General features: G+C 43.7%; 1 protein-coding gene across 2 annotated transcripts; it reads right to left on the reverse strand.

The window, feature by feature from the left end:
* Positions 1–2,761: 2,761 nt before the first annotated feature.
* On the reverse strand, positions 2,762–11,422 carry bcl6b (BCL6B transcription repressor). 2 transcript variants are annotated; one of them, XM_024434675.2, is made up of 11 exons: positions 11,263–11,422; positions 10,833–10,919; positions 10,451–10,677; positions 10,056–10,301; positions 9,528–9,719; positions 9,033–9,431; positions 8,793–8,875; positions 8,439–8,576; positions 8,056–8,198; positions 7,745–7,882; positions 2,762–5,021 (listed from the first exon to the last, which is right to left on the reverse strand). In XM_024434675.2, exons 2-11 carry the CDS (start codon positions 10,863–10,865, stop codon positions 4,881–4,883), a joined length of 1,740 nt encoding a protein of 579 aa, XP_024290443.1. In that variant the 5' UTR covers positions 10,866–10,919; positions 11,263–11,422; the 3' UTR covers positions 2,762–4,880. The 2 variants fall into 2 exon arrangements, with proteins under 2 accessions (XP_024290443.1, XP_024290441.1); XM_024434673.2 differs by having other exon boundaries at positions 9,033–9,434.
* Positions 11,423–15,946: the final 4,524 nt, after the last annotated feature.

Here is a 15,946-nt window from a genome sequence, read left to right on the forward strand (position 1 = left end):
TGGACCACCCTCCAAGATGGCAACGGGGATTCCCCAAGGGCATAAGGCAAGGGTAAGTGGACAAGGGTGTGTCTTAAGTGTTTGGACGCACATTAGTTCAACAATTATACAGTGCGTTATTAATGTCTTGGGTAAAAAAGCTTATTGAAATGTATGGATTATGTGATAGAATTCTGAAATGTACAAAGTATTGAGATGTTTTCATGATTGAAAATTGTTTCCTATAGTAATGATAAACATTTGTTGGGACTTGAAGTTTCATCAACCAACCAACAAACAAACCAACGCAAACCAATTGTGGCGGTTTTGCTTAGAGGGAGTAGACAGCTATGACCGGAAGTGACTTTTTGTAGTAGGTTAGGAGAACATTTTAGCTAAGCCTAACCCTTTTCTTAACCTTAACCTAAGTCTCATAACCTGCCACGTTAATTATCCTGACCTGCTGCATAAATTGTCCTAACCTGCTATGAAAAAGTAACTTCTGGTTGCTGCTGTACTCCCTCTAGTCAGAACCGCGGTTAACTCGGCCCATTATGTCCTGTGCTATTGGGAAAAGCATGCACACACACACTTCTCCCAACATCACAATCAACATGTTGATTTGCCTCCCAGAAATATAATTAACATTTTCACCTGTGCCAATTAGGCTTCAACTCTGCCAATACAATGAGCAATGCAATTAACAGAACAGAGATGACAATCAGCCCTGGCTATGGAGCATAGAATGAATGATGAATTCATACATCGCCTGCTGAGGCACAACTTTCACCGGGGACGGAGGGGACACATTTGAAATTGCATTTTTGTCCCGTTTTATCATTGGAATGTGATGCAAAACAAGGCAACGGTGTGCTTTGGGACCATGCAGACGCCTCCGAGCAGTTGGGTAGGCTGTTTAGAGTGTTTATTCAACTGGATAAAAAAATATCAAAACAATTATGTCCCTCCCACTTCTAAAACCAAAGTTTCTCCCCTGATAGCCTGTAACTTATGATACAAGCATTGAGGTGTGAGGATGCTGCCAGTGTCAAGAACTAATAGGATCCAGCAGATGAAATGCCTGTTGATTTACAGATAGTAGGCCATGTCATGTCAGTGATTTATCATAGAGATCCTATGAAATGACTAATTCCTAATTCAATGGTGATGCTCTCGTTGGTGGAAAGGCTGGGGGGGAGTGGTTGGAAAGTCCCCTCTCATTTCCAACGCTTGTCTAAGTGACTGCCACTTGTCCTCTCTGCCATTCCCTCGCAGACAATGGCCGTCTGCAAACGTAATGCAGTGGATCCAAGGTCCCTCCCTTGGACCACATCCTCCAATGCGCTTTGATAAAAATGAGGAAACAAGGACGGCGGCAGTGGTCACCAACATTTGCTGTGTCAAGATCACTTTCGCAGTCAGAAAGCAAGACAAGATCTCTCAAAAAAAAATTTAAACCATGACTTACATTTTTTATAACATTAGCCTAATACAAACAGTTCTGTAGGAATGAGGTTTGTGCAGTGAGCCTAATACATGATCACAACATATTGGCTCAATGCCTGACTTGCCAACATGGTTCCTCTCAGACCATATTATATTTCAAAACTCAAGCTTTGATAACTAAATAGATCAGTTGGTGTAGCACTTGCGAGGCACAGCTGAACATAAATTTAAATAATTAGCACATAATTAGCTTTTTTATTTTACTGGACTGATGGTACCTGCATCTGACTGTCATGGTGCTTTCAAGATCACTGGGAACTCTGGGGGAAAAATGAAGTCAAATCATGACGTCAGTGATCTTCATGTCGGAAACATGAACTCGATTTTAAAACAGCAGCTCTTTGCTGTATTATTTGACAGTCTCTCTGTGGTCATCGTTTTAAGTTTGTCAATCTTAAGCAGGCTAGTATCTAACTTTGCTGTGGCCTGCGTCGTGGAAGCTCTGTAGGGACGGTGATTTGAGCTATCCGACTGCCAGCACAGTAGGCACACTGGATTTAGCCACAGATCTCCCAGTCTTCTGTGTAGGCAGTTTGTCTTTCAGACAAACCAAATGGTTAAAATTGGGAACACTTTGCTTACCCCCTGCGCAGGGCTTCTACCGCCAACAGTGCAATACAAATAAATAAAAAGAGAAGCTCAAGCCTTTATCGTTGGCTTTTCTACAGAAATGTTTGGTGATCGAATAGGAAGGCTTTGAAGATCAACCAGTTGATCACCACTGCTATAGTGGATAGTTCGAGTGCCACAGACGATGAGCCGATCAAGTCCTTCTGCCTGCCACAAGCCCATCATAGAGCAGGAAATGGGGATGACAGAGGGTGGGAGAGTTTAGCAGGGGCCGCTGCCCCTTTGCCACAGGAAGTAGTATGCTGACACACATAGTGGACGGCAGTGTGCGCTCCGCATTAGAGCCGTGCCGGAAACAGGTGCCCGGGACTCCATTGTTCCTTCCTTCACCAACACCCAGATTCAGAGAACGGTTTGAGGAGCTGTTGGCTCCTCTGAGTCTTGCAGGTCTGAAGGGTGAGTTAATGAGAGGAAGGATGTCTAGGGGGATGGTGTGTTTTTTGTGTGTGTGTGTTAGTGTTAATATCAGTAGGATAGGTAGAATACTGATTTCAGAATTCTATTGAATAATATCTGATTCTTTTCAATTAAATATTATTTTCCTAACTGTGGTACAGGTACTTAGACTTACACAAGCCATCTCCAGAGGGTATATTATTTAGGACTTTAACACAAACAACAGAAAACATTCACAACTCATTTGTAGTTAAGGTCAATCAATTTAATTTAATTAGTATAAAACAGTCCTTGTCTTTGTCCAGCAAAAGAACACCATACATTTTCAAATATCAATATCATCTCTCATCCATTTTTACAGTCGCATTATCTAGCTTTTATGCTCTGAGAGAAGATATTCCTTCATACACAAGAGACGGAAGTCCTTTGCCTGCTCGGACTCTGCACCGATGACAAGTTATAGTCTGCCATTTTAAATAAAAACCTTTAGAAAAATACAGAACGGATGTAATGGGCAAAACATCTTATCTTATATGACACCTGTCATATACATTAGACAAAGGCCCCAGGCCTTTGGTTTTAGTGTGTAAAAAATAAAGATGAGTTAAAAAAGCTATTTAAAGCTGACACAGTCGGGGTAGTCGATTCACACTGTAGTGCTTGGGCATTATTACCTATCTCTGTATTGTTATTTAATGACATCTTTGTGGCATTGTCATCTCAAATACTCAACGGGTCCCCAATGTGTCCCGGTCCCTAAAAATAGCTGTGGCACTTGAATATAAACAAAGCATTGGCGCAGAACTTTCTTCCACTTGCTCTATTCAACTCTACAACTTACTATACCATTCTCTCCGTCACTCGAATAAAGTCAATTCCTCCTCATGATTCCAACCAACCATGTCAAATGTATTTTCTCTTCTAGCCACACTCCTTAGTCCTTCATCCTCATTTTCTCCCTTCTCTTCTAGCTCTGTCTGTGTCTCACTCACTCTCTACTCATAACCTCCAAACTCTCAACTTTTCAAAGCACCTCCTTGGATACAAAAACATATCATACTACTCCCAGTAACTTTCGACAGCTCTCTTGACATGTTATCCACCTAACGCTTAAAAGCGGCCTGAGACCGCCTCCAGCTCAATACCTTAGAGGAGAGGCATTGTTATCCTATCTACATATCAGCTCCGATCTCTGGCGCCGGCCACCTTTCCACAAATTTTACAACATCATGGTTTGATTGGCTTACAACTAGTCATGTATATGTGTTTATAATGGCATCTCTAGCCAGTGAGTGAAACATACTTGAGTGAAACATACTTGAGCTCATGTTTTTGAGGGGCGAGGCTGAGCTCTCAATCAGGCAGGTTTGATGGGGCCAAGCAGTTTTGAATGGCATCCTATTCCTGTAGGCTCCATGAGCCCTTGTCAAAAGTAGTGCACTATATAATGTACAGGGTTCGTTTGCATAAAACATTAAGTGTTTCCCTTAAGGCTTTACATTAAGAAATAATTGTCCCTTGCCTAAGGGAATTGTTTAAAGGCGTTGCATAGAGCCCCTCAAATATTTCCTTTTTATGGTAGTTTAAAGGCATGTATGGCAGACAGAGTATCTGGTTCCCATGGGCTTGGTCTGATTCACTGACTTAACCTCTCGTCAAAGAGGTCACTTTCATTTTGTGAGATATCAAAATGGAACTTAATTGCTTCAGAAGATAATAAACCTAGTTTCTTGTTACTTTTTTCTCAACTTGTTTATATTACTTCCTAGTATGTCAAGCTAGTTAACAGAGTAGCTATAGCTCCATTGTTTAACTAAGTAGCTAGCTGGGTGACGTTTTCCTTTTGTAGCCATGGATCGTGCACCTTCCATTGTTTAACTAAGTAGCTAGCTGGTTGATGTTTTCCTTTTGTAGCCATGGATCGTGCACCTTCCATTGTTTAGCTAAGCAGCTAGCTGGTTGATGTTTTCCTTTTGTAACCAGAGCAGATGAAAGTAACATTCACATCCACAAAATCTGTTTACATTGATATCCAAACTGAATGAAGCAGTTAACGGACCTCATGGGCACCATTAACTTTTTCACTTAATTTAAGGGAGAAATTCACCTTTTAAAATGTTTTGTTCAACTGATTCAAAGTTAAGAAAACTGTAAGTGAACAGGTAAGGGGGAAATGAACTTAAGGTGTTTTATGCAACCAGGCCCAGGCTGCCATTTGGGGACACAGCCATGGACAATAACAACACAGGAGAAACCAGGGTGGAAACTGATACACAATCATGATTTGATTGACATAAATGTTGGGGTTATTCTTGGTATCTGTGGGGTTATGGTTAGGGGTTAAAGGTTAGGGGTCAAAGGGAGGGCCGTCAACAGGCCTGCAGGATGGGCTGGTAGGGGTCGGTCAGGACCTTGTAGCGGATCTTGGTGTTGGTGACGGCGCCATGCTTCTGCCTCAGGTGGAGACGCAGCTGGCTCTTGTGGCGGAAGTGCAGGTCACACTTCTCACACTGGGAGAGATGGAGAGAGACAGAGAGAAATCAAAACTCCAAACCTACAATCTGATTATTGGACAAAATTACCTGGAAGGATTCCTACTACCAAAGATTCTTATTTCCAAGCTATACAGCAAATGCTCTGGCAAACAAAAAACAGAAACCTGAAACCAGCATCTAACTTTGAACTGAGTGAGTAATGTTTAGTCTGAAGCTACTTTTTAAAGTCAAGAAGAAAAATACATTGCAATGATATATTTTACTTTATAAGGACTGAATGCTAAGTTAAGGCAACCAAGCTTGATAGCACAGAACAGATCTGACTGAAACTTCAATTAGCACTGAGATGTGAAGTGAGAGGTGTCAAAGCCCTTGAGCCCAGCAATGGCAGGAGAGTCAGCCTACCCTTCCCAAATGCCAAGGCCTTTGAAGCCCCCTCCTGCTGTTCAGAGGTCATTACAATACAGTACCCTGTGGATGTAAAAAATGATAAGGCACGAAAAGAGTATTAAAAAGAAGCTCCTTATGGAAAACCAAGAGACACTTTTTGCTGACTATTATAAAAATGGGAACATAAGCAACTTGTTCTTCCACACAGACCATCCCCTGGCATGGCACAGTGCTTTATAAACACACTACCACTGTTAAAGTGTGTGTGTGTGGGGTGGGGTGGGGTGTTAGTGATGGATGGAGACTCAGAATGTTAACCTGTACAAGTCTAAAACAGTAATGGTATAGGGAAACCCCAAACAGTTTCAGCTGGACTTTCACATAATCAAAGAGAGAGCTCAGCAGGTTAAGCTCTACCCTGAGCGTGTCAGACCAAACCTCTTCATTATACAACACCACAGATGAGCAACCCCATACGGAAAGTCAATCTCCCAGCACAGAGTACTACTCCCTTGTTGAAATGAAGAATACATTCACCCAGCTGGAGGTAAGACAGGTGGAGCTGGAACAGCAGGTGAACACACTCCAGTCAGCACAAAAAATAGTCCAGCTCAACAAAAACCCCTCAACCAGACCCAGAGAGCTGGAGGAGGAGAGAGACATATCTGTACTCTGGACTGAGGTGAGACAACATCAACAGGAGATGATCAGAGTGCACTAGAGCACGAGAGGAAAGGATCAGAGTTCTGGAGGTGAGGGGGATGGCGTGTGACAGATAACAACCCATTAGAGAGTTGGCCACCCGTGCAGAGAAGCTAGCAGAACAGCCCACCTAAGCCCCTGACCAAAGTCTTGACACCACAGCAGAACAGTCCACCCCAGACACTGAGCATGGCCTCGATATCACAGCAAGACAGACAAATTAAGAACCCCAATCCCAGGGGATCCCACCCCCTCTGAGCACCCCCCATCAGCCACCCTGATAGCCCTCCTGATACCCCCCACACCCACTGAGGACATACCCACGCCACAGATTGTACTCCTTATGGACTTGAATGGGAAATAGACACAAGAAAATAAACTTTTCCCAAAACACACAGTGTCTAAACTCTGGTGTTCAAACACCCAGGATGCCCTAGAGCTTCTTTCTGAGGACCAACTAGAGTCACCCAGCTATATAATAATACACACAGGCACAAATGACCTGAGAGCACAGCAGGAAAGGGAGTGATTGAAAAAGCTCTACCCTGGACTTGAACAGCCTTTACGACCAGGTCCACCTATACAAGGCAGTAGTGCCCACCTTTGTCTGGACCCTAAAGGACATCGCCCTCAACCGCAGCCCCAACACCTCACACAGGAGCAACAGATCAATAGACACCCCACCCAGACCAGCGAGACACTCTCGCAGACCTGCGGGACATAATTTCCATAACAAAGCCATCACCTACAGAGAGATGAGAAGGGAAGATTTCCCTAAGCTGGACTTGGGGCTCTGTTCACAAACAGACCCCACAGAGCAACACAATTGGACCCAACCAAATAATGAGAAAACTAAAAGATAATTGGAAAATAATTACCAAAAAACAGCCAAATAGAATTCTATTTGCCCCTAAACAGAGAGTGACCCAAACTTAAGGAAAGCTTTAACTATGTACAGACTCAGTGAGCATAGCCTTGTTATTGAGAAAGGCCACCGTAGGTAGACCTGGCTCTCAAGAGAAGACAGGCTATGTGCTCACTGCCCACAAAATGAGGTGGAAACTGAGCTGCACTTCCTAACCTCCTGCCAAATGTATGACCATATTAGAGACACATATTTCCCTCAGATTACACAGATCCACAAAGAATTTGAAAACACAGCCAATTTTTATAAACTCCCATTTCTACTGGGTGAAATACCAGTGTGCCATCACAGCAGCAAGATCTGTGACCTGTTGCCACAAGAAAAGGGCAACCAATGAAGAACAATCACCATTGTAAATACAATATTTATGTTTGTTTATTTTCCCTTTTGTACTTCCAACTATTTGCACATTGTTACAACACTGTACATAGCCATAATATGACATGAAATGTCTTTATTCTTTTGGAACTTCTGTGAGTGTAATGTTTACTGTTCATTTTTATTGTTTATTATCTACTTCACTTGCTTTGGCAATGTTAACATATATGAGAGAGAGAGAGGAATCTATTTCATCATTGAATAACGGCGTGTACACTAGCAAGAGGTCAAACACAAGAGGTGTGTGCACGCGTGCATGCTTGCCTACCTGCATGCGGGTGTGCATTATGTGTGTGTCTGCACACGTATGTGTGTGTTTGTCATGTATGGGTAGTATACTCACAGTGTAAGGCTTCTCTCCAGTGTGAATGCGCAGGTGACTCTTCAGGGTCTGCAGGTGACGGAAGCGAGTGCCGCAGGTGTGACAGGGATAAGGCTTCTCGCCCGTGTGAATCAGAACATGGGCTCGCAAGTGGGCCACCTGTAAGACCACAGACACACAAGTCAACCAGATGAACGTTGCTAAATAACGTATAACATCAACCGACGAGTTTAGTTTGATCTTACACTTTGGTCCTCCACACACACTCCTTTCCCGCCACACACACATATCCTCTCTCCAACCCCTGTCCCTCGTCAGTGGTGGGTCCTCACCTGAACGAATCGGGCCCCGCAGGTATCACAGCGGTAGGGCTTCTCTCCGGAGTGGATGCGGGAGTGCGTCTTCAGGTTGGCGGGCCGGTTGAACTGGGCACCGCACACGTTGCAGCGGTAAGGCTTGTCTCCTGCAATGGGGGCTGGAAAAGAAGGGAAAGGGAAGGTCAGCAAATAAAACATACACACACCAACTACCTGTGGCGATAATCAACTGTAATAAGGAGCCATTATCATAATAATTAACTGTCCAAACTGCTGCAAACCATCCGTTTGATGCTATGATGATAAATGGCACCTAAACATCATGTATTGGAGGTGTATGTGTGTGTGTGTGTGTGTGTTAAATAACATCATCAGATATGATGGGTTATATGCCTCACCAGTGCAGGCAGTCTTTATCACGCTCAGGTTGCCAGAGTAACAGAATGGCAAGCCGTAATTCTCACGCTTAATTGGGTGTTGGCAGTGGTGGGCGGCCTCTGGCTCCAATGGGCGTGGTGCCAGACAGCAAGGCGAGACTGAGAGGGAGGTGCAGAGAAATATTATACATCAATACATATCTCATATATTAACATATGACTGTTTGTATATTATAAACACACACATACATACATATATATATATACATACATATATATATACACGTTTATGATCTGTCACTCCTTAGCTGAAGAAAATATGTTTTCTACATGTTATCTCTGCTGCTGCTGAGTGAGGTAGTAAGGTTGCAGTACCTGTTCCTTCCTTGTGGGTGGGTTGCTCCATGGGGGGTTCCACAGGGTGGGCTGGAAGCCCTGGGTGGGGCACCAGGGGAGGGCTGCAGCCAGGGACATCATAGCAGGAGGAAAGAATATAGTCAGTGCCAACTTAAACTATCTCCTTGGACAGACAAGTTTACTGTCAACATGACTTAGAGGTTGAGAGCACTATCTTAAAGGCTTTGTTTCATCATATGCATAATACTGACAACACACCTTTCATTTTGTCCGGATCCTTCCCTTGGCCACGCCTCCATAGGTGGCTTCAATGTCACTTCCATCCTATCAGAGGTGGGGATGTGGTCAAGCTGCTGCCGGTCCTCCTCAGGCTCCTCCTCCTTCACCGTGTTTTCGGCACAGAGGGGGTTGAGGACAATGTACTTGTATTTCTTCCAGTTGCAGGCTTTGGGGTCAGGGTTGCGCTTGGGTTCACCTAGATTACAGGTGTTGGACTCCGCAGGAGAGTTGGGCTGACAGCTGGAGCGAGACGGGCTGTCTGGAGAAGGGGTGGAGGCCAGGATGGGTGATTCAGGCTCCTGCTTTAGTTCCTTTGACCTGGGCTCGCGGGTCAGGAAAGTCCCTGGCTGCAGACAGGCCCGGAAGTTTCCAGGGACCCTGCTGGACAAACAAAGGAACTCATGTAATGATCTAGCTGAACTCAGACAATGGGACATTGGCCCACACTTTACAGAGACACACACACACACACACCTGGCCGAGTCATGACACATACGACCCTCAGCCTCCGCTGCGGACTGGGAGGGGGTGGAGACAACGAGGACAGATGGGCGGGGTCTTCCATTGACAGGGGGATTAAGAGGAGCTCCCCCTGAGAGTGCTGCAGACATTACAGACACCGTGGAGTCCAGCTTCATTTGAGGGGGCGTCCCTCTCATCCTCTCACTGTAAACAAAAGGAACTGTCAGGTAACGCCTGTCAATCATATTTGATCATATCAGCCAGGGCGCCCATAGGACAGACTTAGAAGCCTATTTAAAGTTTACAATAGTCAGTTGTACTGTATATTTAATGCCTCACACAATTGAAAACACAATTTAGAGCTTAAAAAGCATGCAACTAACTGAAATGATTATCTACGTTTACCCTAATTTAAAGTCTCTCTGTCACCGTTCTTTCAGTGAATGCACTTTTTACTCTAATCCTGTAAACTACCATTATCACTCCCACCCCTCCAGCCTCCCAACACTCACCCATTGACTTCTATAGAAAGGGGTTCACCTGTGTAACATGAAAGCTCTGCAGGCGTCAGCCACGTGGTCCATCTGCAGGTAGGTGGCGACGGAGAGCACTCCGGGGACTGTGCGTGGCGTGAGGGGCAGCTGGGAGGTGTACATGAAGTCCAGGAGCAGGGAGACGCTGGAGGGGTCCAGGGAGTCAGGGAGTGACAGGGTCAGGGCCTGGCCTCCAGCACCACTCCATCCAGGAGAGGACACACGACGGGAGTACAGGGAGTAGAAGAACCCACTAAGAGAGACGGAGAGAAAGGAGTGAGTGAGTATTTTAAGTAAAATAATCCCACAGCACCCCCCCCCCTCGCATAGTAGAACAAAAACAAGAAGAACAATAACAAAAAGACCAGGAAAATGACAATGAATATTATTATCTGAGCTAACCTGCATGCAATGAGCACAGCACAGTGTGCCTGCAGTCGGGCAGTGCCCACCACCAGGGTGGCATCAGTCAGAATGTTCTGGTGCCTCAGCTCGTTCAGATTCAGCAGGACGTCGTTGGAGTGGCGCGTAAACTCCTTTACGTATCCCTGCGCAGCAGCCGCTTCAGACCCCGCCGCCTCATGCCTCCCTCCAACCCTATATCCCTCCACCACCTGGATCTTGCTCATCTTTTGTTTGGGAGATAAAGGAAAAGACAGACATGTTTTCACAGAATATAATTTCATTATAGTAGAATTACAATGGCACTATGTATATTATGGAAGTCTCTGAAATGTATCATATACTGTCCCAGTCAAAGTGCAGCTGCCTCACATTGACCTACCCTGTTGCAGAAGACACCAGCTAGAGAAAACATGGAGGGCAGTCTCCTGGACGCCTCTGTTAGGTGAGACCAGCTCCCTACTCGTACCTGCACGAAGCAAAACAAGACGACACTGAAACATAGTGCATCTTTACGAAACACTGTGTATTTAATGTACCTGATGTACTGACACATCCCCATTTTATATAATTACATATCTGTCATGTTGTAAGAAATGTAATATAGCCACAGAAAGAGATTCTTATTCACACATAATTCACCCTCCAGGTGCCACCATGTTGAAAAAATGTACACTTAGACAGAAAAGTTACAAGATGATACATGAACATCCAATCCAGGCAACACGTAAATATTATGAACAATTTTATATATATATATATATATATATATATATATATAACGTTTACAAAACGTCTAGGTTACCACTTACCCCGACCAGCAGGGACGAGAACCAATGCGCACAATGCTGTCCTCACAACCCTCAGTTCAACTCTCAGGTTCCTCAATCTGTAACTAACTGTCTTCAGGCTAGGCTGGGCAATAACCTACTCCCTCCACAGTTGTCTGAGCAAGACTGTCCAGGGTAGCCAGAGGGAGGGGAGTCTTTATAATGTTGCGCAGGAAGCCTGATTCCTGACCAGGGCCGCTCATGTCCTCTTTCCTCAACAGCCCACGCCTACCCTGGAAGCTGTGCTGCCTACAGCAGGAAAAGGCTCAAGCCCAAACCCAGTGCTCCAACTCGGCAGACGGGGTATTTTTAGTGGACTATTCGTTTTCTAACGCCTCTACAAACAAAGTGATGGCAGGAAAGTGGCGTGTGTTTTTGCGCCGAGTAGGAAAAAAAATGTATATGAGGATCCTAAGGGAAGAGGGATGATGAGGGTGAGCCTATCCAGGAGTTTACCCTCAGGGTTAGAGAAGACCATCCTCCACCATGGACTAGCAATGCCTTCCTCCCTCTGAGGAAACTGTCGGGGAGGAAGTTTGAAGAACACCTACATGTTAGATAAACAAACCTCGTTCCAACCTCAAAGCCTGCCCCATGGGAGAGAGGCTCTTCAGATATTAGATAAGGGCTAACTCTTCAAATGTAACACGGTATAGAACAAGCAGAAGCGACTTGAAGTGACTTGAATGACTTAACCTTGCACTTCCACATACATCAGGCTGGACAATTGGAACATGTTGCATTGTCTGTCACACCAGATGCATATAGTATCCTTCCTCACCTTACTGCAACTTAGGGTTAGCAAGCGGCAAAATCAGAGCTATTTTACAGACGCTCTAAATAACATCAAATGTTATCTAAATGTTGAGTATATTTCTGAGGTGACAGATCCAGGTGAACATGGAGTTGTGAGGGCTCCATAAAGGCTTCCGGAAGTTTCTGGCCTGCTGCCAGAGGGGAGGAAGGAAACGGGAGAGTGGGGTGAGGAGGGTGGTGGGGGAGATGGGAGATACCCTCTCCCTGGCTTGCAAAACAACAACCCCCAAGATTGATAGAAATGTAGAGGACAGCTGTGCAGGAACTGCCGAACACACACACATAATGCCACACACACACACACACACACACACACACAAAGCACTACAGAAACAAAGCACTACACACACATACCGCTACACACCGCCACACACACACACCATCTCTGAATACATCCTGCAAGGCGCACCGAGATGAGGATGAAAACGCCCGCGCAGGACATCCGTCAATAAGAAAAAAAATATTTTGGGGGGGGGTTAGCTATCAAAGGTCACCAATAAAAAATTTAAAAAACAAGCGGAAAAGTTAGCTAATCTTAAGCACATCCTAGGTTCACAAAGAGTTGCATCACATTACAATACACAGGCCTAACAGAGGGGCTGCTTCAGCACACCATGGACTTCAGATCAAAGAATTCTGACTGAACAGGAGGACCTTGAGTGAGCTTCAAGGCGTCTGCCGGTCAGTCAAGGCCAGAAGTAGATAAGTGTGTAGAGAGAGAGGCCACGCCCTTGCAGAAACAGCACATATTTCACAGGGATGATGCAAGCTGCAAACCTGAGGTTTCCCACCATATCAAAGCTCTGAATCTATCATGTCGATGCAGATAATACTCACCGCACTGTCAAATTGAATTAGGGAGTTCAAGCTATTATCATGAAACAACAAATCCCACTTACTTCAAGGACTGTTGAAGCCAACCCAAATCAAATAGGTGAAAAACTATTCATACAAATGTTCTGTCAGTGAATATCGCAGAAGAATGTTGTAGGAATTGAAATATACCGTATGTGTACAAGCTGCATACAATGGCAAATCAACCAATATGGCCATGTTTGGGTATAAACCCTGTGTTTAAATGCGAGTCGGAAGCAAAGTGTTTTACGAGGGGTGTTGTGTGTGTCCTTGTGCTTTTATTTGTTTTGATGGAGGCCGGATCAATTGTGTCTTATAAAAAAAAAAAGAAATGAAAAAAGAAAAACAACATTTAAGAAAACAGAGAATTAGATGTAGCTTAAGTCTAGGATACTTCCAGGCATTGTGAGAGGAACGGAAGAGGGGGGCGGTTGAGGAAAAGTGAGAACATTACTAATCAGGTTCGCCAATGGGCGGAAGCCATTCAGTCTGTCCAGTTGGCAAGGCTGTGCTAAGCTAATAGACTTCCCTGATTCACCTAGTCTGTCAAAGGCCAATACCATGTCCATGTGAATGATTATCAAAACATTTGTTTACAGTGTTGTAGTTACTGTAGTGTGCTGTGGTTATCATTTTGATACTGTACAGGACTAAACACCGGTTGGGTGAAACATCACATCTGTACAGTAGCATTGTGGTTATATAATTGAGGACAAAGGTCAAGAAACTTTGAAAATAAAAGAAAACAAGACATAGCGCAATGTAAAGTTAAAGAACACTACAATACTTTGCTTATGCACATTTTTCATAATGCATTTGACAATTCATTCTTCCAAGTTTTACTATATTTCCTATTTGGCTTCTGATTCATAAGCACAAATCATGCAATTCAGGAAGACACTCTTGATTGGGCTGTCGCTGTGTTGCTTGGGGAAATACCTTATTTACTGCATACCTTAAAAGGCAAGTGCTGATACTAAAGCTCCGACAGTCTAATTCAATAGCTGGTGCAAAAGGGTTGACACAATAACACAGATTCACATAAACTGTGTCTTCCTGTTCTTGCAGAGAATTCTGGACATATAAGGGCATGCTGGAAGCACTTTCCGGACAGAGGAGAATAGAGGATGGGGAGGGAGGGGTGTGTCGGTCTACTTGTTTGTCCCCTTTGGACGATGGTAGGGGGGCAGGAATGAGGGGGAAAAAGAACAGAGAAGCGTTGCAATGAAAAACAATAAAGAAAAACATTTCAAAAGAGCTTCCTTTGAAGCGGTGTCTGGGGAGATAAGTGAGTCCTCTAGCATGCTTATTGGTGGGACCTGAGAGAGAATGTCTACGGTTTGTTGAGGATCTAGTGCTTCTGTCCCCAACCAAGGAGGGCCTATAGCAGCACCTACATCTTCTGCACAGATTCTGTCAGACCTGGGCCCTGACCGTAAATCTCAGTAAGACAAAAAAATAATGGTGTTCCAAAAAAGGTCCAGTTGCCTGGACCACAAATACATATTCCATCTAGACACCGTTGCCCTAGAGCACACAAAAAACTATATATACTTTGGCCTAAACATCAGTGCCACAGGTAACTTCCACAAACCTGTGAACGATCTGAGAGACAAGGCAAGAAGGGTCTTCTACGCCATCAAAAGGAACATAACATTTGACATACCACTTAGGATCTGGCTAAAAATACTTGAATCAGTTATAGAACCCATTGTCCTTTACGGTTGTTAGGTCTGGAGTCTTTTCACCAACCGAGAATTCACAAAGTGGGACAAACACCAAATTGAGACTCTGCATGCAGAATTCTGCAAAAAATCCTCTGTGTACAATGTAAAACACCAAATCATGCATGAGGAGCAGAATTAGGCCGATATGTGCACACTGCCCACAAAATGAGGTGGAAAATTAGCTGCACTTCATAACCTCCTGCCAAATGTATGACCATATTAGAGACACATATTTCCCTCAGATTACACAGATCCACAAAGAATTCGAAAACATAACCCAATTTTGATAAACTTGTGTATCTATTGGGTGAAATACCAGTGTGTCATCACAGCAGCATGATTTGTGACCTGTTGCCACAAGAAAAGGGCAACCAGTGAAGAACAAACACCATTGTAAATAGAACCCATATTTATGTTTATTTATTTCCCCTTTGTACTTTAACTATTTACACATCCTTACAACACTGTATATAGAGACATAATATGATATTTGAAAGGTCTCTATTCCTTTGGAACTTTTGTGAGTATAATGTTTACTGTTCATTTATATTGTTTTTTATTTCACTTTTTATTATCTATTTAACTTGCTTTGGCAATGTAAACATATGTTTCCCATGCCAATAAAGCCCCTTAAATTGAAATAGTTGGGTTTTTATCTCAGTTATTTCCATATTCAATTTATTTCTTGGTCATTTTGTTTATTGACTTGTGGCATCTTTTTTTTGTTGCTTTGCCAAAGACTACTTGCACCAGTAAAAACAGCATTTTCATGTACTTAATGGTTATAAATGTTAAATGTGTTATTCTGCTATGAAAAATCTAGAAAACATGTATTTTACCTAGAGGCCTACCTATATAAATAAACCGTCAAGTCAAGTGGGTTCATCCTGATACCCAGACATTATACAGAGCCCTGTCGGTCACATTCTGAACTTGTGTTTCTCCTCTGAAAAGAGGACTTTAACCTCTTACCTCCCTACATTTCTGCCACGTCACCCTCTTTTAGCAACAGATTGTTCCAAAACCTTTTAACCTGATTAGCATTTCTTCATGTCATTCAATTCGTTGGTGGGTGGGCCTGTAGAAATTTGGGTCGGGCCGAAATTGAAGCACTCAAATCATCATTGAATTATTATTAAAAGCACATAAGCTGCCTTACTACTATGTTATGTACTTGATCGCACACACACACACACACACACCATTTAACACCTGCTTTCGCAGACCAAATAGTAATTTATTGACCATGTATATTCATGGCTCTTGCA

Source organism: Oncorhynchus tshawytscha, linkage group LG10 (assembly GCF_018296145.1).
Source record: "Oncorhynchus tshawytscha isolate Ot180627B linkage group LG10, Otsh_v2.0, whole genome shotgun sequence".
Taxonomy (NCBI): domain Eukaryota; kingdom Metazoa; phylum Chordata; class Actinopteri; order Salmoniformes; family Salmonidae; genus Oncorhynchus; species Oncorhynchus tshawytscha.